Source organism: Schistocerca americana, chromosome 2 (genome assembly GCF_021461395.2).
Source record: "Schistocerca americana isolate TAMUIC-IGC-003095 chromosome 2, iqSchAmer2.1, whole genome shotgun sequence".
NCBI lineage: Eukaryota > Metazoa > Arthropoda > Insecta > Orthoptera > Acrididae > Schistocerca > Schistocerca americana.
The window spans coordinates 825919896-825939397 of record NC_060120.1 but is presented as its reverse complement, the minus strand read 5'-3'; the positions used below and the strand labels follow the sequence as shown (position 1 = coordinate 825939397).

Genomic DNA, 19502 nt, shown 5'->3' with positions numbered 1-19502 from the left:
ACAGAAGCGTACGTGAGGGCGGGGGTAGTAGTTGGAGCTGTTGAGGGTGTGGAGGCTGGAGGAAGGGTGTAGAGGTGTGGGTATACAGCAGGGGAGGAGATAGGGGGATGGGTAAGTGGGGGAAGGGGAGGGGAGGCGTAAGGAGGGAGGCCAGGGGCGGCACTCCAGGAAGTGACTGTGGGAGAGGGGGAGGGGAGGTGTAGATGACAGTGGAGGTGGGAGTACTCATTGCAAACGAACGGCGACGGACAGACGGACGGGCAGCAGGCAGCAGCGGCGGCGGCGGCGGCGGCGGCGGCGGCGGCGGCGACGTCGATGGACAGCGACCAAGCAGGCGGACGGACGAACAGCTACAGCAGCAAGCGGCGGGCGGGCGGGCGGACAGACAGACACAATCTTCGAAGACGGAGATTCCACCCTGAGAGTAGCCCAGGCTTTGCAATCTGACGCTTTCGAAGGAGGGGATCCAACCCTCAACATGAACAAAGTGTTTTTTTTTTTTTCTTTATTGTATTTCAATTCCCCATCGGGGCGGGCTGGCAGCAGCAGATGCGCTGCTCTTCAGCCGAAAGACATAGAACAAAACAATAGAAGACATTTAAAAACAGCAAAGGAGAGAAGAAGGCGAACATAGATATAAAAAAAGTGAGAACATCATGGAAGGCAATATACAAAAAAGCGGGGTGACTGTAAAATGGAGAGAAAAAAACTGTTTAAAAGTAGCACACACAAAAAGCCACACTCTGCGACGATTAAAAGAACACAAGGCACAGTATGACTGGAGCATAAAGGTGTTGACGGATGGCATAGCACACAACGTAACACTGACGGCGAACCTCAAGGCAGTACACAATTAAAATCACACCTCTGGACGCACACAAGAAACAGCACGAAACACAACACTGACGTGGCACACTGATGACGATCAATACAGAGGATCTGCCAGGTTCAAGGAGATGAGGGAGACCTGAAGAAGGGAGGGAGGGGAAGAGATGGGGGAGGGGAATGGGGGGCGCTCGGAAGAGGGCCAGGTAGGGAGGGATGTGGGAAGGAGAGAGGCAAGTATGGGGTGCAGGGTCTCAGGGGTGGGGGGGATGGAGGAAAATCCGCTCTGGGAGAAGGAGGAAAGAGGAGAAGGGGGCCCTGGGGAGGGGGGGGGGACAAGGCTGGGTTATAGTTGGAAGGAAGGGTATATGTCACGGCGAAGTTCGTCATCCGGGAGGGGGAGGCGTTGGAAATTGCCCTGATGAAGGAGATGGAGGGTGTGGAGGTGGAGAGAGGGAGGGATACAGCGATAGAGGCGCGGCAACGGGCGAGGGGTGGAGAGGAAGGAGGAAACCAGAGGGTGGGGGGGATCAACCCTGCGAACAATGTAAAGGATGCGGAGATGTTGGAGGAACAAGAGGAGGTGGGGGAAGGGGATCAGTTCATACAGGAGCCGTGTGGGGGAAGGAAGGCGGATACGGAAGGCAAGGCGGAGCGCATGGCGTTCAAGGATTTGGAGAGCCTTGTAAAAGCGGGTGGGGGCGGAGATCCAGGCGACGCTGGCATAACAGAGGATAGGACGGATGAGGGATTTGTAGGTGTGGAGGATGGTAGAAGGATGCAATCCCCATGTCCGGCCGGACAGGAGTTTCAGCAGGCGGAGGCGGGAATGGGCTTTCTGCTGGATGGTCAGGAGATGAGGGGTCCAGGTGAGGTGTCGGTCAAGGGTGAGGCCAAGGTATTTCAGGGTGGGGGTGAGTTGGATAGGACGACCATAAAGAGTGAGGTAGAAATCGTGGAGGCGAAAGGAGCGAGTGGTACGGCCTATGATGATTGCCTGGGTTTTGGAGGGGTTCAGACGGAGGAGCCACTGGTTACACCAAGTGGTGAACTGGTTAAGGTGGGTTTGGAGGGTACGTTGAGACCGTTGAAGGGTAGGATAGAGAGCCAGGAAGGCGGTGTCATCAGCATATTGGAGAAGGTGAACTGGTGGGTGTGGCTTGGGCATATCAGCTGTATACAAGAGATAAAGGAGAGGGGAGAGGACAGAACCCTGGGGGACGCCAGCCGTGGGATAAAAGATACGGGAGTTGGTGTTGTGGAGGGTGACATAGGAAGGACGGTGCGAGAGGAAGGAAGCGACCAGACGGACAAAATTGATAGGCAGGGCGTAGGTTTGGAGTTTAAAGAGGAGACCGGGATGCCATACACGGTCATAGGCATTTTGGAGGTCAAGGGAAACAAAAATGGCTTAGCGACGGGAGTTGAGCTGGAGGGACAGAAGGTGAACAAGGTTGAGGAGTTGGTCGTCAGCAGAGAAGGATGGTCGGAAGCCACACTGGGTAAGGGGGAGGAGGTGGTGTTGAGCAAGGTGCCGATGGATACGGTGGGAGAGGATGGATTCAAGGACCTTACTGAAGACGGAGGTGAGGCAGATGGGACGATAGGAAGAGGCGGCAGAAGGGGGTTTGTTGGGTTTGAGGAAGAGGAGGACGCGGGAGGTCTTCCACAGGTCAGGGTAGAAGCCAGTAGAGAGGATGACATTATAGAGATGGGCGAGGACAGTTAGGAAGGAATAGGGGCTTTCTCGAAGGTGACGGTAGGTGACACAGTCGTGACCCGGGGCCGTGTTGCGTTTGGACTGGAGGAGAAGCTTAATGTCTTATGCTGTGATGGGAGTGTTGACGTCGGAGGGGGGCAACTGCCCCAAGTACTGGAGACTAGGAGCAAGTGGAGCGACTGAGGTATCAGCACGTTCCATGACGGTGGGGAAAAGAGAATAATCAAAGTGGGGATCATCGGGGATGGAAAAGACCTCGGAAAGGTGGGAAGCGAAGTGGTTGGCCTTACTGAGGTTGTCTGGAAGGGGGCGATCGTTATGGAGAAGGGGGTAGTGGGGAGCGGAAAGGGAACCAGTAAGACGATGGAAGGCAGACCAGTACTTGGAGGAGTTGATAGGGAGGGTGGCATTGAGTCGTGTGCAGGTCTGGCGCCAGTCCCGGCGTTTCGTTGCTGTAATAAGGTTCCGTACGTGTCGCTGTATTTGCCGGTGGCGTTGGAGTGTATCCCTGTCACGAGTGCGGAGGAAGGAGCGATAGAGGCGGCGGGATTCACGGAGGAGGAGGACAGCCCGCGGAGGGAGAGTGGGACGGTGTGGGTGGATGGTTTTAGTAGGAACATGGGCCTCCACGGCGTCAGTAATTACCGTCTGAAGGAAGGACGAGGCGCGGATGATGTCGTCAGGATGGCGATAGGTAAGAGGGTGGCTTTCGACCTGGGTGGAGATGGAGTCCCGGTAGGCATCCCAGTTGGCACGGCGATAGTCATGGACGACCTTGGGAGGGGGTGCAGGTTGCGGAGCTGGAGGGGGGCGGTTGGCAGACGTTATGGTGAGAAGGACAGGGAGGTGATCGCTACCTGTGGGGTCAAGGATGGCGACAGTGATACGCCCAAGGAGGTTGGCGGAGGCAATGACAACATCGGGGGTGGTGTTACTTTCGGGTCGGGTGTGCTGGGGAATGGGAACAAGGTCACCCTGGATTGTGGAGAGGAACTGATGCCACCGCCGAAGGGCAGCAGGAGTGCGGCTATGGACGTTGAGGTCGGCGGCAATCACATAGGTGGAGAAGGTGTGGTCAATGTGTGAGATGAAGTCATAAGGAAGAGGAGCAGTGGAGCGGACATAGATGGTGGCACAGGTAATGGTGAGGGAGGGGAAGAAGACGTTAAGGATAAGGTGTTCAGTGGGGTCATTGAGGAGAGGTTGTGGCCGGACGGGGATATGCTTAAGGTGGCCAATCGCGACTCCACCCTGCGCACGAGGACCAGGAGCATCAGTGCGGTGGAGGATATAGGGGGAGGAGCGGATAGAATGGTGGGGCTGGAGAAAGGTTTCGTTCAAGAGGAAGGTGTCGACCTGGTGGTGGGAGAGGGTGTGCATGAGGAGGTATTTGTTGGAGCGGAAGGAGCGAATGTTCTGGAAGAGGATGCGAGACTCGTGCCGCGGCATGACGGGAAGGAGGGGGGGGAAGAGAGGGAAGGGAAGAGACTTAAACTAGGGTGTCGAGGCGGGTGCAGGTGAAGTGGGCTTGGTTGTGGGAGTAAGTGGCGAAGGTGTTCAGGTGGAAAACAGAGCGAGCAGCAAGGGATATTTGTTGGAAGGTGTGCGGGCGCTGAAAAGGGTGAATGTTTTGGAGTACAACGGTAATGAACCGGATGATGTCCTCGGCCGTGGGGGGTGGACGGAGGGCATTGTTAGGATGGACAGGAGGATCGACGGGACGAACTGGGACTGTAAGTTCAGGGGTGGCTGGAGGGGGTTTAGCTTTACACTTGTGGGAGTATGTGGGATGGGGGCCATTGCAGGTATTACAGGAAGGAGGAGCAGCGAGGTTGGGGCAGTTCTTGAGAAAGTGGGAGGCCTTGCAATGGGGACAGGTGGGGGGGTTTTTGCAGTTGGGAGTCAGGTGGTCATTGTACATCAGGCACCGTTGGCAACGGTAGGATTGGGGAGGGGATTTGGAGGATTCAACAGGGTGGCGACGGTGGTATATCAGGGCACCCTGGGTGAGGAGATGGTCTATGGACGGGGCGGACTCTGAGAATACCCGCATGAGGTAGGTGGGACCAGAGGCATTGTGGATACGGCGAGCAGAGCGGATTTCCAAGTCCGGGTGGGAGTTCAGTTCTACCAACACTTCATCCTCTGTGATCACCGGGCTGAGCTTGGTGATCACAGCGGTGTAGGTGGGGGGGCGACGGGGAGGCTGGGGCTGACGAGGAGTGGAAGCGGAAAGGAAGGGTGTCAGAGAGGCGTGGGGGCCAAACATAACTCGTGGGAGTTTTCGCAGGAGGTCTGTGTGAAATGATGGGGACGGGGACTTGATAAGGACTGAGTCCCTGCGGGGAATGAGTTGGGATATGGGAGCACCAGGTAAGTACTTTCGTATTTCCTTGGTGAGGGTACGAGCGTCGAGGAACTTAGGATCGGGAGTTGACAGGACAAAGGTGTGGAGGGTGGGGACCAAGGTAGGGGTGGCAGGAGGAGGGGTGGTGTCCATGGTGACGGCAGGGGGAGGGGGAGGTGGCGTTGATTTTTTGTGGGAAGTGGCGGGAGCAGAGTCGGTAAGGACGCGCTTTTGGGGTTTTTTGGAGACTGGAGGCTGGGAGGAGGGGAGAGGGACGGGGAGGAGAGGGAGGTGGCGGGTGGCAGATCCCTGTGGCATAGTGGAGGCACCGGGAGAAGCAGCTGGTTCAGTGGTGGCGATGGTGGCTCGGCGCAACGTGATGCGTGCGGGAGATGCAGAAGACGAAGCGACGGGGTCGGTGAGAGAGGGGAAGCCAACCACCTGAGGGGCGGCAGCAGAGGCGGCAACAGAGGCGTACGTGAGGGCGGGGGTAGTAGTGGGAGTTGTTGAGGGTGTGGAGGCTGGAGGAAGGGTGTAGAGGTGTGGGTATACAGCAGGGGAGGAGATACGGGGGTGGGTAAGTGGAGGAAGGGAAGGGGAGGTGGAAGGAGGGAGGGCAGAGGCGGCACTCCAGGAAGTGACTGTGGGAGAGGGGGAGGGGGAGGTGTAGATGACGGTGGAGGTGGGAGTACTCATTGCAGACGAACGGCGACGGACAGACGGACGTGCAGCAGGCGGCGTCGGCGTCGGCGTCGGCGATGGGCAGCGGCGAACAGCAGGCGGCGTCGGCGTCGGCGGCGAACAGACGGACGAACAGCAGGCGGCGGCGGCGGCGGCGATGGACAGCCAGCAGGCGGACGGACGGACGGACGGACGAACGAACGAACGAACGAACAGCGACAGCAGCGGGCAGACAGACAGACAGACAGACAGACAGACACACACAATCTTCGAAGACGGAGATTCCACCCTGAGAGTAGCCCAGGCTTTGCAATCTGACGCTTTCGAAGGAGGGGATCCAACCCTCTAGATGCACACAAAGTGCATACGGCATCTAATTTTTAAATGCGCTTTTTAGTTATCACTTGCGAGTTTTAGTTGCGACTTGTCCCAGAAATCGCAGTTAGACTCGACAGCGCGTCTCAAAGAAAAACAGTAGTACTAATTTAGGCCATGAGGTGGCACACGGCGTTGAATTTTAACTGCGCTTTTTAGTCGCCACTTGGACTTGCCACTGAAATCGCAGCTAGTCTCGGTAGCATGACTCAAGGTTCACAGGAAGAAGTACGAAATTTGGCCAACAGATGGCACACAGCGGGAATGTTAAATGTTACTTGCAACTCCTAGTTGTGACTGAAACCACAGCCAGATTCTGTAAAGTGTTATTATAAGTTTGTTTAAGCAGCTGCCAGATAGCTTGACGCGCATGCGCAGAGCTGAAATCGCGTGTAAGTAACGCCTCTTCCCGCTTCTGGCTACTTGGAGTGTAGCTGATTGGTACATAAACAGTGAGAGCAAGCAGCAGGAATATACCTGGAAAAATATTTTTGGTGCTGCCAAGCTGTCTGAATTAGAGTGACTCGTGTTTTGTTTGTGGCGCGTTTTTCAGTCGTTTCGAAGCTACTGCAGGCCCCGCGTTCGGCTATTTCACGTTTACACTTCATTGTTAATAGTAAGGTAAGCAAGTTGGATGTTTATCCACCACTTTGCGCGGAATCTAACTAGAAATGGGACGAGAAGCGTTGAAGCAGTACAAAGACCAAAGACGGATTTCTGTTACCGTAGCTTCGCGTGCACATTAAAGCCTGTTTTTTTAGCGCTTTAAAGTAGCAATCTGGCAGCTGCTTAAACGAACCTATTGTGATATCTGTGACTTCTCAATCACTGTGATTTGTAACAGATACACGATTTCTTGCTCACCTCTATGCCGCAGCATGTGTGTTGTTCATGTAACGCAAAGATGTCATTTAATTGTTTACAACTGCGAGTTGGCGGGAGTTTTCGGCTTTTGGTGTGTAGTAGATGCAGTGTTCGAATGTGGTTTAATTTATTGTTTTCGGATTTGGAAAGCCATTGTAATTAGCGTGAACGCGAACTATGCAGTCGTTTTTAAAAACTGGGAAGTTGGGCCAGGCTGGATCTACGAGCAAGGATGCCAAACAGAGTTCTTCACATAGTGCGAAGAAGGCGGAACATACACCTTGGGTTGAGAAGTAGTAAGTTTCTGTGTGGATATTGTAACTCAGTGCATTTACTGTTTGTGAACTAAAGTAAACCATTCCGTCTATCAATTACGCCCATTAATTGCGATCCGCAGTTTGTTGTTTATTTTTTAATACGATAAAACAGTCAACCTCGTAGAGATGTTTATTTACTGATGATTGGGCCCGACCAGTGTTCTAATGATCGGGCCATCTACTCCATGTGAGTCTGCTGAAGCTGCCGAGGAGCAGACGCCACTCTAGGAGGCATATAACCGCGGCATTAACATAACAACTGACTTCCCAATAGAAACTAAATAAAATGTTCAAATTTTCTTGAGTTCTATAAAGTGATGCTCGAAAATTGAAATACTGAATGAACCATAAGTGTTCACCCTTGATATCAATAAAATGATTAGAAGAGACGTGTTTCCTGGATCACAAGCCTTTTTGAATAAAAATGCTCAAAGTGTGAAAGTTGACAAGTAAGGAACAGCAAATAATGTGTAAACTTGTCAGGATCCAGACAGTATAGTTCTAATGCTCCTGAAAAATGTTTAGATGTTTTTCACATTATCATTATTGTACTGAGTATTTTGAAAGAACTTCAGAAAAGACAGCATGTCCCATTTTTAAAAAAAAAAAAAAAAAAGAGAGAGAGAGAGTTATATAAGCATATACTTCATCTGGGAAAACAGAAAGTCCTGTACAGACAGAATATGTCTCTAATGTTAGTTTTATAAGAAATTTGAATTTATGTGTTTACACCATTTTGTTAAATTAACATAAACAAATACTTATATGTTTGAATATTTCAGTGACTAAATATTGAGAGATTTGAAATGTTTAAATCCGTAGTTTCTACATTACGCGAACTACAGATAAATATTAGTCCTAGTGTGCGAAAGTAGCATTTTATGTAAATTTCATGTTTGCATGTTCCAAGAGGCAGTTTTATTGAGCTGTTGTCTTGCAAAATAGTTTTTCTCTGTTTATACTATCTGTTCAACATTTTATCAGGAAACCATCAAATATCACCCCGTTTTTTGGTTAACACCTTGTAAACACTGTTTCTGTATTCTTGTCTTAAATTTTGTATTATGGGTCATATCAAGTCAACCAGAGGTTGATCTGAACATATCTAATTTTGTTAAAAGTACGAATATAATGTGGATCAGGTCAATGAGGTAGCACATATTCCACAGTTGCTGTTAAAATGGGGGGGGGGGATTACTACATGCATTTCACCTCGGGGTCGACCATTTGATATCTCTGCCTAAAACATTTTTGTCATGACATTTGATTTGTTTATTGAGAAAGTTGATGTTAGACCACATAATGAATATTAATTGTAAAATGTTGTTATTGTGATATATGGGCTAGCTTGGGTGTCATAAATTTAATCATCAAATTTGACAAATGCTTGGTGTAAAATATATCAAAATTATGCCCAATCAATTTCTTTGCAACTAGTTCCATAAGAAAGAACAATTTTTTTTCTCTAAAGTGCTTGTTAACATCTTTTTTTTCAGCAACTTCATCACAGTAAACGCGTATTTGATGTTTATGGATGGATGAGAACCAATTTATTTTTAAGACTATAAAGTTTTGAACTGGAATTTGTTTAAATTCCAGTTTATATGACCCTAAAAAGAAATTCATTCTACATCACTACATCATGAAGCAATAAAGCCATCATTAGAACATGATCAGAGACAATTTGAAAATTGAAGAAACTGAAGCTCTCTCTCAGTTTGAAACTGTGTGCCAGACTGAGACACTCTCAATTTGAAACTGTGTGCCAGACTGAGACTCAGTCAGGACCTTTGCTTTTTGCGGACAAGTGCTGTGGCAACTGAGCTTCCCAAGCACGACTCGTGGCCTGTCCTCACGGCTGTATGTCTGCCAACACCTCATCTCCTACCTGCCAAACATCATGAAAGGTCTCTTGAGAAATTTGGAGGACTAGTGCTCCTAGAAAACAACATTATGGGGATATTGTTTAGCCACAGCCTGGTAGGTGTGAGTAATTATTGTTTTTTTTTTTTTTAAATGCATAAAATTATTTATTTGTGATGCAATATGTTATGCAGTCCTCCACTGGGAAAATAGCCAGGCCACTTCACAGCCATTCGTGGTTTATTACAGAGTTACCAAAGATATCCAATATTTGCAGAATCAGTAATTTTGTTAGGCATGCCCTTGTTGCTGTGCATGTTTATTTGACAAGATTGAGTGAGCACTTGAAGAATACAGTTCAGGAAATCAACTACTTCTGTTATTTCATTGGGAGTTCTGCTACCGAGTACAAAAATTTCAGCAACTTCATCACCTTATGTAATCATGAAAATGATTTTGGAATTAAAGGTTGAATGGAACTTCTTGACAAACCATGATAAGTCACTGTGTGATGGAATTGGTAGAACACCAAAATGACTTTGAGCTCATGCAGGTCTTCTGCTACCTGAGAAAAGCCTAATTTTGACCTGGTTTGACTTGTTCATGTTTTGTAATTAGAATTTGCATAGAATCAGCTTCTTCATTGAAAAGGCTAAAGTTGATACTGCAAGATTGATTCAAGAAGAAAGGTTTGAAAATGGCCATATCATTTCTAGAACAAGAGATGATTACCAGTTTGTATGAAATGATGAAAAATGAATTCATATTAACAAAGTTTCAAGTGATATATAGCAAACATTGACCAGTCCATCACAACCTGCTTTGGTGAAAAGATTTTGAATTTACAACCAGGACAATACATTTCCTGTATTTATGTCAGTAAGTGGTGAATTGGGAATTTTTACCATGTATCATTTGAATAAATTGATGTACTTATAGACTTCATGTATCCCGAGGATCGTGCACATTAATTCTGTTGGCCAAATAGGAAATGCTATTAGCCTGCTGGATTCCAGAGCAGTGTATTATCACCATCATTCCTGCTCCATCCAGAACATTGACAGGGCACCAATACAAGTTGTGTGAGCAATCTTTATCCAGTATTGTAAAAAAATTCAGGTCCAGTCAGAGCAGCTCAGGCTTGAGAACCTAGCAGGCACACATTTATTCTTGGGAATCTGATTGGAAACTGTGTAACAGGCTTGGGAATCTGGCAGTACAACCCAGTTCAGGTGTGGAAACCTTTACAAAGAGACACCTCATGGCTATTCTTGCAAGGCTATCAGGCATGGCTCCTTAGCAAAGGGTTACGACAATTTTTTTTAAACCAGTAGTAGCAGAGCTACTACAATTTTTTTCTAAATTTATAGGTGCTAAGCTACCATGGACCAATGCAAGTTTCCTCTTTATATGGCCTTAAAAATAAACTGAGTCATGCATCCATTAACATAAAATTCGCATTTACTGCACCATAGTTGCTTGCCTTTGAAACTAAAAATTATTCCTTAAGCAATCATACCAACAAACATCTAGGGAATAAAAATCTGCTCTTTTTAATGGAACTAGTTAAAAACCATTTTGAGATGTTTGACCCTGAACATTGGTCAAAAATGATGATTAAATTTAAGAAGCCCAATCTAGGTCCAAATATCGCAATAACTAAACAAGCATTAGGGTTCATATTTATCATGTCGTGTATCACAACTTTTTCAGTGAAAAATAATTGTTACATAAAAATGTTTCATGCTGAACTTGGTACAAATGGTTGAAATTGGGGAGGGGGGGGGGGGCGGGGGGGCGGCGGTGCACCTGCGTAAGAATTTTTTTTCCTCTGTTTTCTTATTTTTTTTTTCCACAATTTGAATAGCAGTTGTGGAAAATGTGCTGTCTCACTGGTTTTGTCCATGTTATATTGGAACTTTACACCAAAGGCTGAGTAAAACACCAGTTTGTAGCTGAATTGGAATTCATTAGATCCCTGTGTACACAACTACTGTTGAGAAATTTAACATTAAGAAGGGGACAGCAATAGGTCGCAATATCCTTCAGTTATTGGAGCATTCTAAATTTTGATTATTACACAGTCATCGGTACTAAAAAATACAAAGACAGTACAAAATATATCAAATAACACAGGTGCAGGAATCTATAAGTAAGCTCATAGCAACAATATACCAGTTGCCAACAGGTGACGTGACTCCCAACGTGTCGGAATAAAAACACCAATACATGAGGTGGGCATGCATGTGACTGACAGAGAACTGCAGCCTTTGTTTACATCAACGCAAATGCCATGAACATAAATCGTGAAGGGCCTTTGGCGCCCTCTGATGGAGTATACATAGAATTTTGTTTTACATACATTATTTTATAAAAAATATTTTGTCCCATGTGGACTCTATATTAGAGGCGTGAATATGATAGGGTATAATGTATATTTATTCAAAGATTTGACTGTATCATTAATTTTGCTCAGAATACATTTTATTTGCAGCTAAGACCACAAGGGCTGCTCAAGACTTTTATGATGCTGCTTCATGTACCTTAGTATTTTATATATGTCAGATTTTACTCACTATTTGTGTGCATACCTTCTGTTACATAGTAAGTTAAATATATTTTTTATGATGTGGTTGTAAATTGCGCACCCAGTATTTGTTTTGTTACACAATGATTCTTTTATTAGTACCACACTGTATTGCAGGACCAGAGAGGACACCCCAAGTCCCGTATGGCACAGCTTCATGTTATCTTACCTGACTGTATACATTCCTGAGTTTTAAATGGTGTGAAGCATCTTCACATATTTTAAAACTATTACTGTGTGAAATTTTGCGAATGGATTCTAATCCATTAGTTTTAATATGAAATGCACCGCATATTTGTTGTAAACCAATTGAGGGCATGCTACATGTCCTCCTGTCCTTGCTCACATGTAAAATGGCTGTTTGTTTTTATGGATCATATATTTTCTGTGAATTTGTAAACCCTATACATACACTTCTGTTAAGATCCACCTACCTGCTATGGTTTTATTTTTTTAAAAAATCAATATATGCTCCAATAGAGGGCACCACAGGCTCTTGATGTATGTACATGTTGCTTGTGATGATGTAAGCAAAGGCAACAGTTCTATCAGTCCCATGCATGCCCACATCATGTATAAGTGTTTATTCTCTGACACACTGGGATCTACATCCCCTGTTGCAACTAGTATGTTACTACCATGTACTTACTTGTGGATTCCTGTACCTTTGATACTTGATATATTTTGTATCTTTTGTTGATTCCACCAATCCTAACATTTTTTAAAAATTTTCTTTAGCACTGATGATGACTGTGTAATATTTGAAGTCAAGATCTTCTCCAGTAAATGACTTATTTTGCAGCTGATTGCTGTCCTTTTCTTAATACTGAAACCAATTTGTATGTTTCTCACTGCAGTAGTCAACTTATAAAGAGTTGTCAAACACGTCAATTTATTCATGATGATACGCCCATCGGCTGATTGGCTTCCAAGCTGATGGCCCTGTTGCAGAAAGTATAGCACATATTAAGTTAAAACTTTACAGAACTTCCTTTGAGATGTGCCTGCAGCTACAGTAAAAGTTAAAAAAGTTGGAGATGATTAGTGGAGACCATTGCTAAAACTGGCTGAGTTGACGTGGACTGACCCTTAGTGTAAATACACATGGTGCCTTTTTTTTGCCTCAGCATACAAGAAGTGATCGGATGTCGTACCCACTTCCACATTTTTGAGTCATGTGAAAATGTATGAAACTGTTGTAGACTTCCTGTTTATTTTAGTGAAAAGTGTAAAGATTCTTCTTTCTGCAGCAGGCCAAGAACAGTGGATGATGTTGTAGAGCAAGGGGAAGTAGTTGCTGTGCTTAGAAAATGCATCAGTGGCTCAGATCTACCACATTTGCTTTTTTATGGACCTCCAGGTACTGGAAAGACAAGCACAATTCTTGCAGCAGCCAAACAACTTTTTGGAGACATTTACAGGGAAAGGTACTTATTAAAAGTACTTTTATTTTAGTCATCTGTTAGCAGTAAGTGTACTTCATAAAAATTAAAAGTATGATTCCATTGAGGATGTAGATTTTTGTCAAAAATAAAGATTAGTTGCTCCCTCACCACTATTAATTTTCACCTCGGAAGCCAATTTCAAGTGGCAACAAAAAGCTGTCAAATGTGGCTGAAAATAGGGCACAAACTGTATATCTAATACATTTATGCCCACAGGCCTGATAAGAAAGGGGTACTAGGGGAGACAACTGGGGCTATAACCCTGTGAAGACTGCAGTACTGCTGCCTGTGGTGAGGGCATAATGCAAGGGGCCAGTCTGATACACTGTTCAAATATCTTTTTAAGTGTGCCTGTATTAAAAAGGAGCCTACCATATTCTCTTTTAGAAAGTATTAAAAAACATTAATACTAGGTATTTGATTATGGATCTAGTGTTTCCTTTGTTGGCAAGTCATTCACCCTTCCACAGTACTGAGTTTCTACTGTACTGCGAAACAAAGAAAGATGAAAAAAAAGTCCTTCTTTTTTGCCAATGCATCTTCCCTATGCCTTATTTGAAATATTGTTGGCAGTGAGACATATCACTGGTATCTGGTGGCTGGAATTCATTGTCAGTCTTCCATCATGATCAACAATCGTTAAAGTTTAAGTTTCCATAGCAAAATTTTCATTCTGCAGTGGAGTGTGCACTGATTTGAAACTTCCTGATGAATTAAAACTGTGTGCCAGACCGGGACTTGAACTCAGGACCTTCACCTTTTGTGGGCAAGTGCTCTACCAACTGAGCTACCCAAATGTGACTCATGATGCTTCCTCACAGCTTTAGTTCCACCAGTACCTCATCTCCTACTGTCTAAACTTCACAGAAGCTCTCCTCCCCATGAAGAAGGGTCCAGCACATAGTTTCAGTATGCCCTTGAACCTAAGTTGTTTGCGATGTTACCCCACACACTCCTTGGATTATTGACAGAAGTGGGGAGGTTTTGGCTTGATACAGTAATGTGGGCACAAAAATTTTTATGGTGTTTGATAGAATTTCAAGAAGATGGTAGTATTCATGGATTAGCCAATGAGCAGACTATCAGCTCTTGTAACATTAGTCACGGGGTGTTTGAGGCAATACATCATTATGGCTGGAGGAAGTATTAAAGGATTTCATGTTAAGGTATGTTACGAATTTAGACCTGCTCACACATTGCAAGAGTTGATTACTGCGCACTTTACATGAGTGCAAGGTGAGCAATAACTTTAGGCTGAGTATGTTTGGAGCATTGTGTTAAAAGAAAGAAGGGGAGTGGACGAATGTTCAGCTAAGGCAACATCATAATTACAAGCTTTATAATAAATATCTGAAAGGACTTGAACAATACCACCAACAGAATATTAAAGCCAGGAACCACTACTTAGGGCTGAGATGTAACTGGTGACATAGTAGAAATGATTGAGGCACTCAGATTACTTCAAATAACTGACCCAAAATACTTGTAACTTCTACAGAAGGGTCTCAACAATATTCTGTGGCCACATCTTGGACACATCAAAGACCACAGCTCCAAATCAGTCAGTGCCACTCACACCAACAGTGTCACACCCACTGTTGATGTGCTGGTCTGCTGGTTGCAGTTCAGTGTCTTTCTCGCCAAAGACTCCTCGCAGGCTCATTGTTATCTGACCACATCAGGTGATGACAACAGTGCCCTCTATGTCGCACATTGACCATACATGGCAGTGCTGCTAGGATATTCAAATTTAATATAATGGTGCCATGCCAATCAAAGCACAGTTGCCCTCAACATGAGTTTATTATCATTGTGCAGAAGCCATCAAAGAATGCCATTTTATAAATCGGGGATAAAGTGTAACGTACTTACATAAGATATGTTGGGTTATTTTAAGTTTATTTAACAAGAAGAGAATGTTCCTCCAAGGACTATGTATTCAGACTAGAACTGAGACTCTGTCTGCTGAATCCAGAAACAATGATCATGCATATTTTTAGGGTTGACCTGGCTTGGCTTGAGTCACTGCATTGTGTGATAAATACTAAAAAATTCATCACAAGCCACGGGAAAACTTTTTCATTACCAGTTTCAGCTTTTGTATTGAATCATCTTCAGATGTTTATTCTTTACACGTATTGACGCTTCACTCCATGCAGTAATGTAAAAACTCAGGCATATGCATCATTGTAATGGCTTCCAGTTGAATTCTCTTGATGTTCATTAAATATACCAAATACAACTCTGATATTATGAAAATGATGGATTGCTACTCCTCTGTATGGTGAATCTATCATTATCATAATATTGTTGTACCATCCTAGATTTTCCATTGCTTGGAAAAGAATCTAAAAGTGATTCTGTTTAAGAATAGAAACTGATAATGAATCAAGATTTTCATCTGTATCTACGAGGGTGAGTCAAATGAAAACCTTAAATTTGTAATAACAAATCGAAATTTCACGCCGTTATCCTGAAAGTTGATAAGTGGGCTACAAACAGCCTGTAGGAGGCAGCATAGTGCAGATGCACACATACCGCGTCACAATGTCAGTATAAAGATGGCACCACTGAAATGAGAGAACGACGTGTTGATGCTTGTGAAGAACAGCATTCTGTTGTTCGGTTTTTGTGTAGTGAAGGTGTGAAACGTATTGAAACTCATCAACGAAAGAAGGTTCAGTACAGTGATGCATGTTTGTCATGGGAGCAAGTCTACGAATGGAGTAAGAAGTTCGCAAATGGTGTGACATCAGTGGAAGATGCTCCTCGTCCAGGTCAGACACAACTAGTTGTGACTCCACAGAACATTGCTGCAGTTGAAGCCATAGTGAAGGAAAACCGCCAAGTGACACTGAATGACATTGCAGCATGCTTACAAATTAGTCATGCGTCAGCACACCGCATTGTGCATGATGTGCTCCAGTTTCACAAATTGTCTGCAAGATGGGTGCCACGGCAGCCGATTCCTGAAATGAGAGAACGACATGCTTTGAACGAGAAGGTGATGGCTTCCTTGCAAGAATCGTTACTGCGGACGAAACCTGGGTTCACTTCCACCAACAGAAAACGAAGAGAGCGAGCAAGGAATGGCGCCGTTTCTCATCACCAAAACCAAAGAAGTTTTGAACAGAACCATCAGCAGGGGAGGTTATCCCGCCTCTTTTTTTGGACGAAAAAGGCATCATTTTGGAGCATTACATGCCTAGAGGGACCACTGTCACCGGTGAATCATACACAGATTTCCTAAAAAATCATCTGCAGCCTGCAATCAAATCAAAGCGACCTGGATTGCTGTCAACAGGTGTCCTTTTGCAACATAAGAATGCAAGGCCCTACACTACCCGTACAACAGTTGCAGCAATCACAGACCTGCCCCAAGTGATTTCCATATGTTTGGACCACTCAAAGATGCAATGGGAGGAAAGAAGTTCTGTTCTGATGAAGAGGTACGCCACGCGGTGCATGAGTGGTTGCGCGGACTACCAAAAGAATTTTTTTCTAAAGGAATTTATGCACTTTGAAAGCACTGGAGGACTTGCATTCAGCATGGGGGAGATTATGTTGAAAAGTGATACAGCTTTGTACCGCTTCTGCACAATAAATAATATTTTAAAAAATATTTAAGATTTTCATTTGACTCTCCCTCATACATTCGTACTCGGCAAATCACTGTGAAGTACATTACAAAGAGTACTTACTGTTGTTCCAGTTATTAGGGCTTCTTCCAGCTCCATTCATGTATGGAGCACAAGAAGAATGACTGTTTAACACTATTTCTTGAAGCTTTGTAAGTAGGATTTCATGGGTGCATCTGTCTTGACATGTCTGCCAATTCAGTTTCATCAGCATCTCCCTATCTAGTCCTATGCATGGTCAAGTATTCATAAATCTGAGCTACAATTCTTCTACATACTCCTCTCCAAAGCTGAATGTTTTGAATTCCTTATTGAGGGGCAACACTATTGTCTCTTTATCTGGTTTGCTGAATTTGTAAATCTTCTACATATTTTAGTTGCCATTTTTACTTTGGTAATCATTATTGGTACAACTGTTTCATGGTCACTAATACTAATTTCAGTGTGGCCTTACTCAGAGGTCAGGTCTTTGGTATCAGATCCAGTATATTTCCATAATGAGTGGTCTTCTGGACAATCTGTTCAAGTTGGTTACCAAAGGAGGTAATCAGTAATGTTTCACAGGCCATCTTGTCACACCTTCCACTTAAAATATGGTATATTTTCAGATTGATTGTTGGATGATTTAAAGTCACCTCCAATGATGACAATGTGGTTTGAGAATTTTTATACTAGTGAACTTAAGTTTTCTCTAAAGATTTTGGTTACGTCTGATGGTGAGTCTGTTGGTTGATGGGAGAACCCTATTATAATTTTATGTACATCCTTGGTACTGGGTCTTGCCCAGGTAATTTCACATTCAATTTCAGTTTCCATCTTGGTGGATATGAGTTTCTTGTCTATTGCAACAAATACGCCCCTATTTACCATTAGGCTATCATTTTGATATCCACCTAAAATTTTCCCAAGTATCTCATTGTTATCAATTTTGGGTTTTAACTAGATTTCTGTACACAGTATAATATTAGGCTCTACAGGTTCTTCGGAGTGTTTTAAACTCTGGCACTAAGTTGTCAATGCTTTGATAGTTAAGCACTAGGATTTTAATACTCTCACCTGTAGGTGGCATTTCTATGGATATTAAACTGACACTTCCTGATTCCCTATTGTTATCGTAATCAGGATGGGATGGTGAATTACCTTAAAAAACCTGTGACCTAAGTTCAGGAAGTTGCAGACTACTATGTTACAGAATCTTTGAAGTCTCTGGTTCAATCCTCACACTCAACTCAGAACCAGGGGCCATGATCAGTTTGGGGGGTCAGTGCTACAAACTGTGAACTTCATTGAAACTGTTGGTGCAAGATTGCTCTTCTCAACCTTTTGTGCCAGCCACTGGAATGAGCCACTGATCCAAGTATGACCTCAGAGACCAGAGGAGAGGCGTCATTTGTTCCTACATGTTCCGTTAATGGATGCCACTGGTATAGACTCTTCAACATATTGAGTGAGACCGTCAGGCATACACACTGGGTGCATGTCGTGTTCCTTTGCATTCCTTGCTGACATTTCCCTAAAAGGTACCATATGCATCATATGATGATTAACAATCCCTACCATTCTGCATTTGCCGCCTCTTGCCTCCAACAGATGAAGTGTCACTGGCTCAATTCTGAGTTCTCCCTAGTCCCTGACTCCCCTGTATAGTGCACCTAACTGTACCACTGACATGCCACTCACAGTCAAGTGAATGAGTAATGACAGATCTTCTGATACTTCCTGTAGAGGAGGCAGGATCTGCAGCAGAGAATAGTATTTGAAGCACCTGGTATCGGGTACACGGCTCTCAGTAGTTCTCCTAACACATTCATTTGCGGCAGCTTTCAATTGTTTGACAGTGGAAGGGTAATATCCAACTGCCTGCAAATGTCATTTAACTCATCCCGTTTTGGAGAACAGCATTCACATCAGGCTGCAATGTGGCTATTGCAGTGGTTTACAAAACAATAAACAAATAACTTTAGAATAAACCTGCTGATTCTCTTCCAATTTCTGGATCTATTAAGGTAAAAGAAGAACTGAAGGAATTAGTAGGTAGAATGAGATTTTTGTTAAGGCAACAGAAAAACATGGGGTAGAAGTTAATATCCTGAAACGTTTTTGAGGTTATAGGTATTAAAAAACTCAAGAATATTGCTAACACTAGGATGACAGAAGGACTCGAAATGACGTGTCATATGTTTTTCTTGAGTGACCTATCCAATTTTGTTACTTGGAACTTAAATTTTTTTCTCCTCTAATGATGAAGTATTAGAATTTACAAAATATTTATATTTTCACACACATTTCCTTCAAAATACCTAGAACAGTGGAAGGGGTCAATTTGACGCCACTGTTATTTCTCTTCTGAATATATGTAAATAGTCCAACAACAAAGCAGCAACATACAGCAATCATGCAGAATTGTTACTGCTTGCTGTTGCATCATACCACCCGATCTGCCATAGTTTATACTGTAGTGAAAGCGATCAGTTTTTGATAAAATAATTTAATTGGATAAATAAAAAATCTATGCACCAAGCAGTGGCAAAACACACGCATAAAAGAAGGTTATAATTAGGCAAGCTTTCAGACCTAGTGGCTGCTTCTTCAGGCAGAAGGGTTGAAGGGGAAAGAAAAGGGGTGAAGGAAAAGAACTGGAGAGGTCTAGGAAAAGGGGTAGATTTTGGGAAAGTCACCCAGAACTGTGGGTTAGGGGAGACATATCAGACGGGATGAGAAGGAAAGACTAATTGTTGGGGACCGCATCAGAGGAGACTTGAAAACCTGAGAGCTTAAAGGTGGAAGACAGGGTAATATGCAAGACAGAGATTACTGATTAAACATCGTATATGAGTTAA

At 44.3% G+C, this 19502-nt stretch overlaps 1 protein-coding gene across 1 annotated transcript in view; it reads left to right on the top strand.

The window, feature by feature from the left end:
- Positions 1-6809: 6809 nt before the first annotated feature.
- Positions 6810-19502, top strand: part of LOC124595030 (replication factor C subunit 4) — a 66356-nt gene continuing 53663 nt past the window's right edge. The window contains exons 1-2 of the mRNA XM_047133591.1: positions 6810-7108; positions 12830-13006. Coding sequence (XP_046989547.1) covers positions 6990-7108; positions 12830-13006 — 296 coding nt within the window. The 5' untranslated portion in view covers positions 6810-6989. The remainder of the gene's footprint in view (positions 7109-12829; positions 13007-19502) is intronic.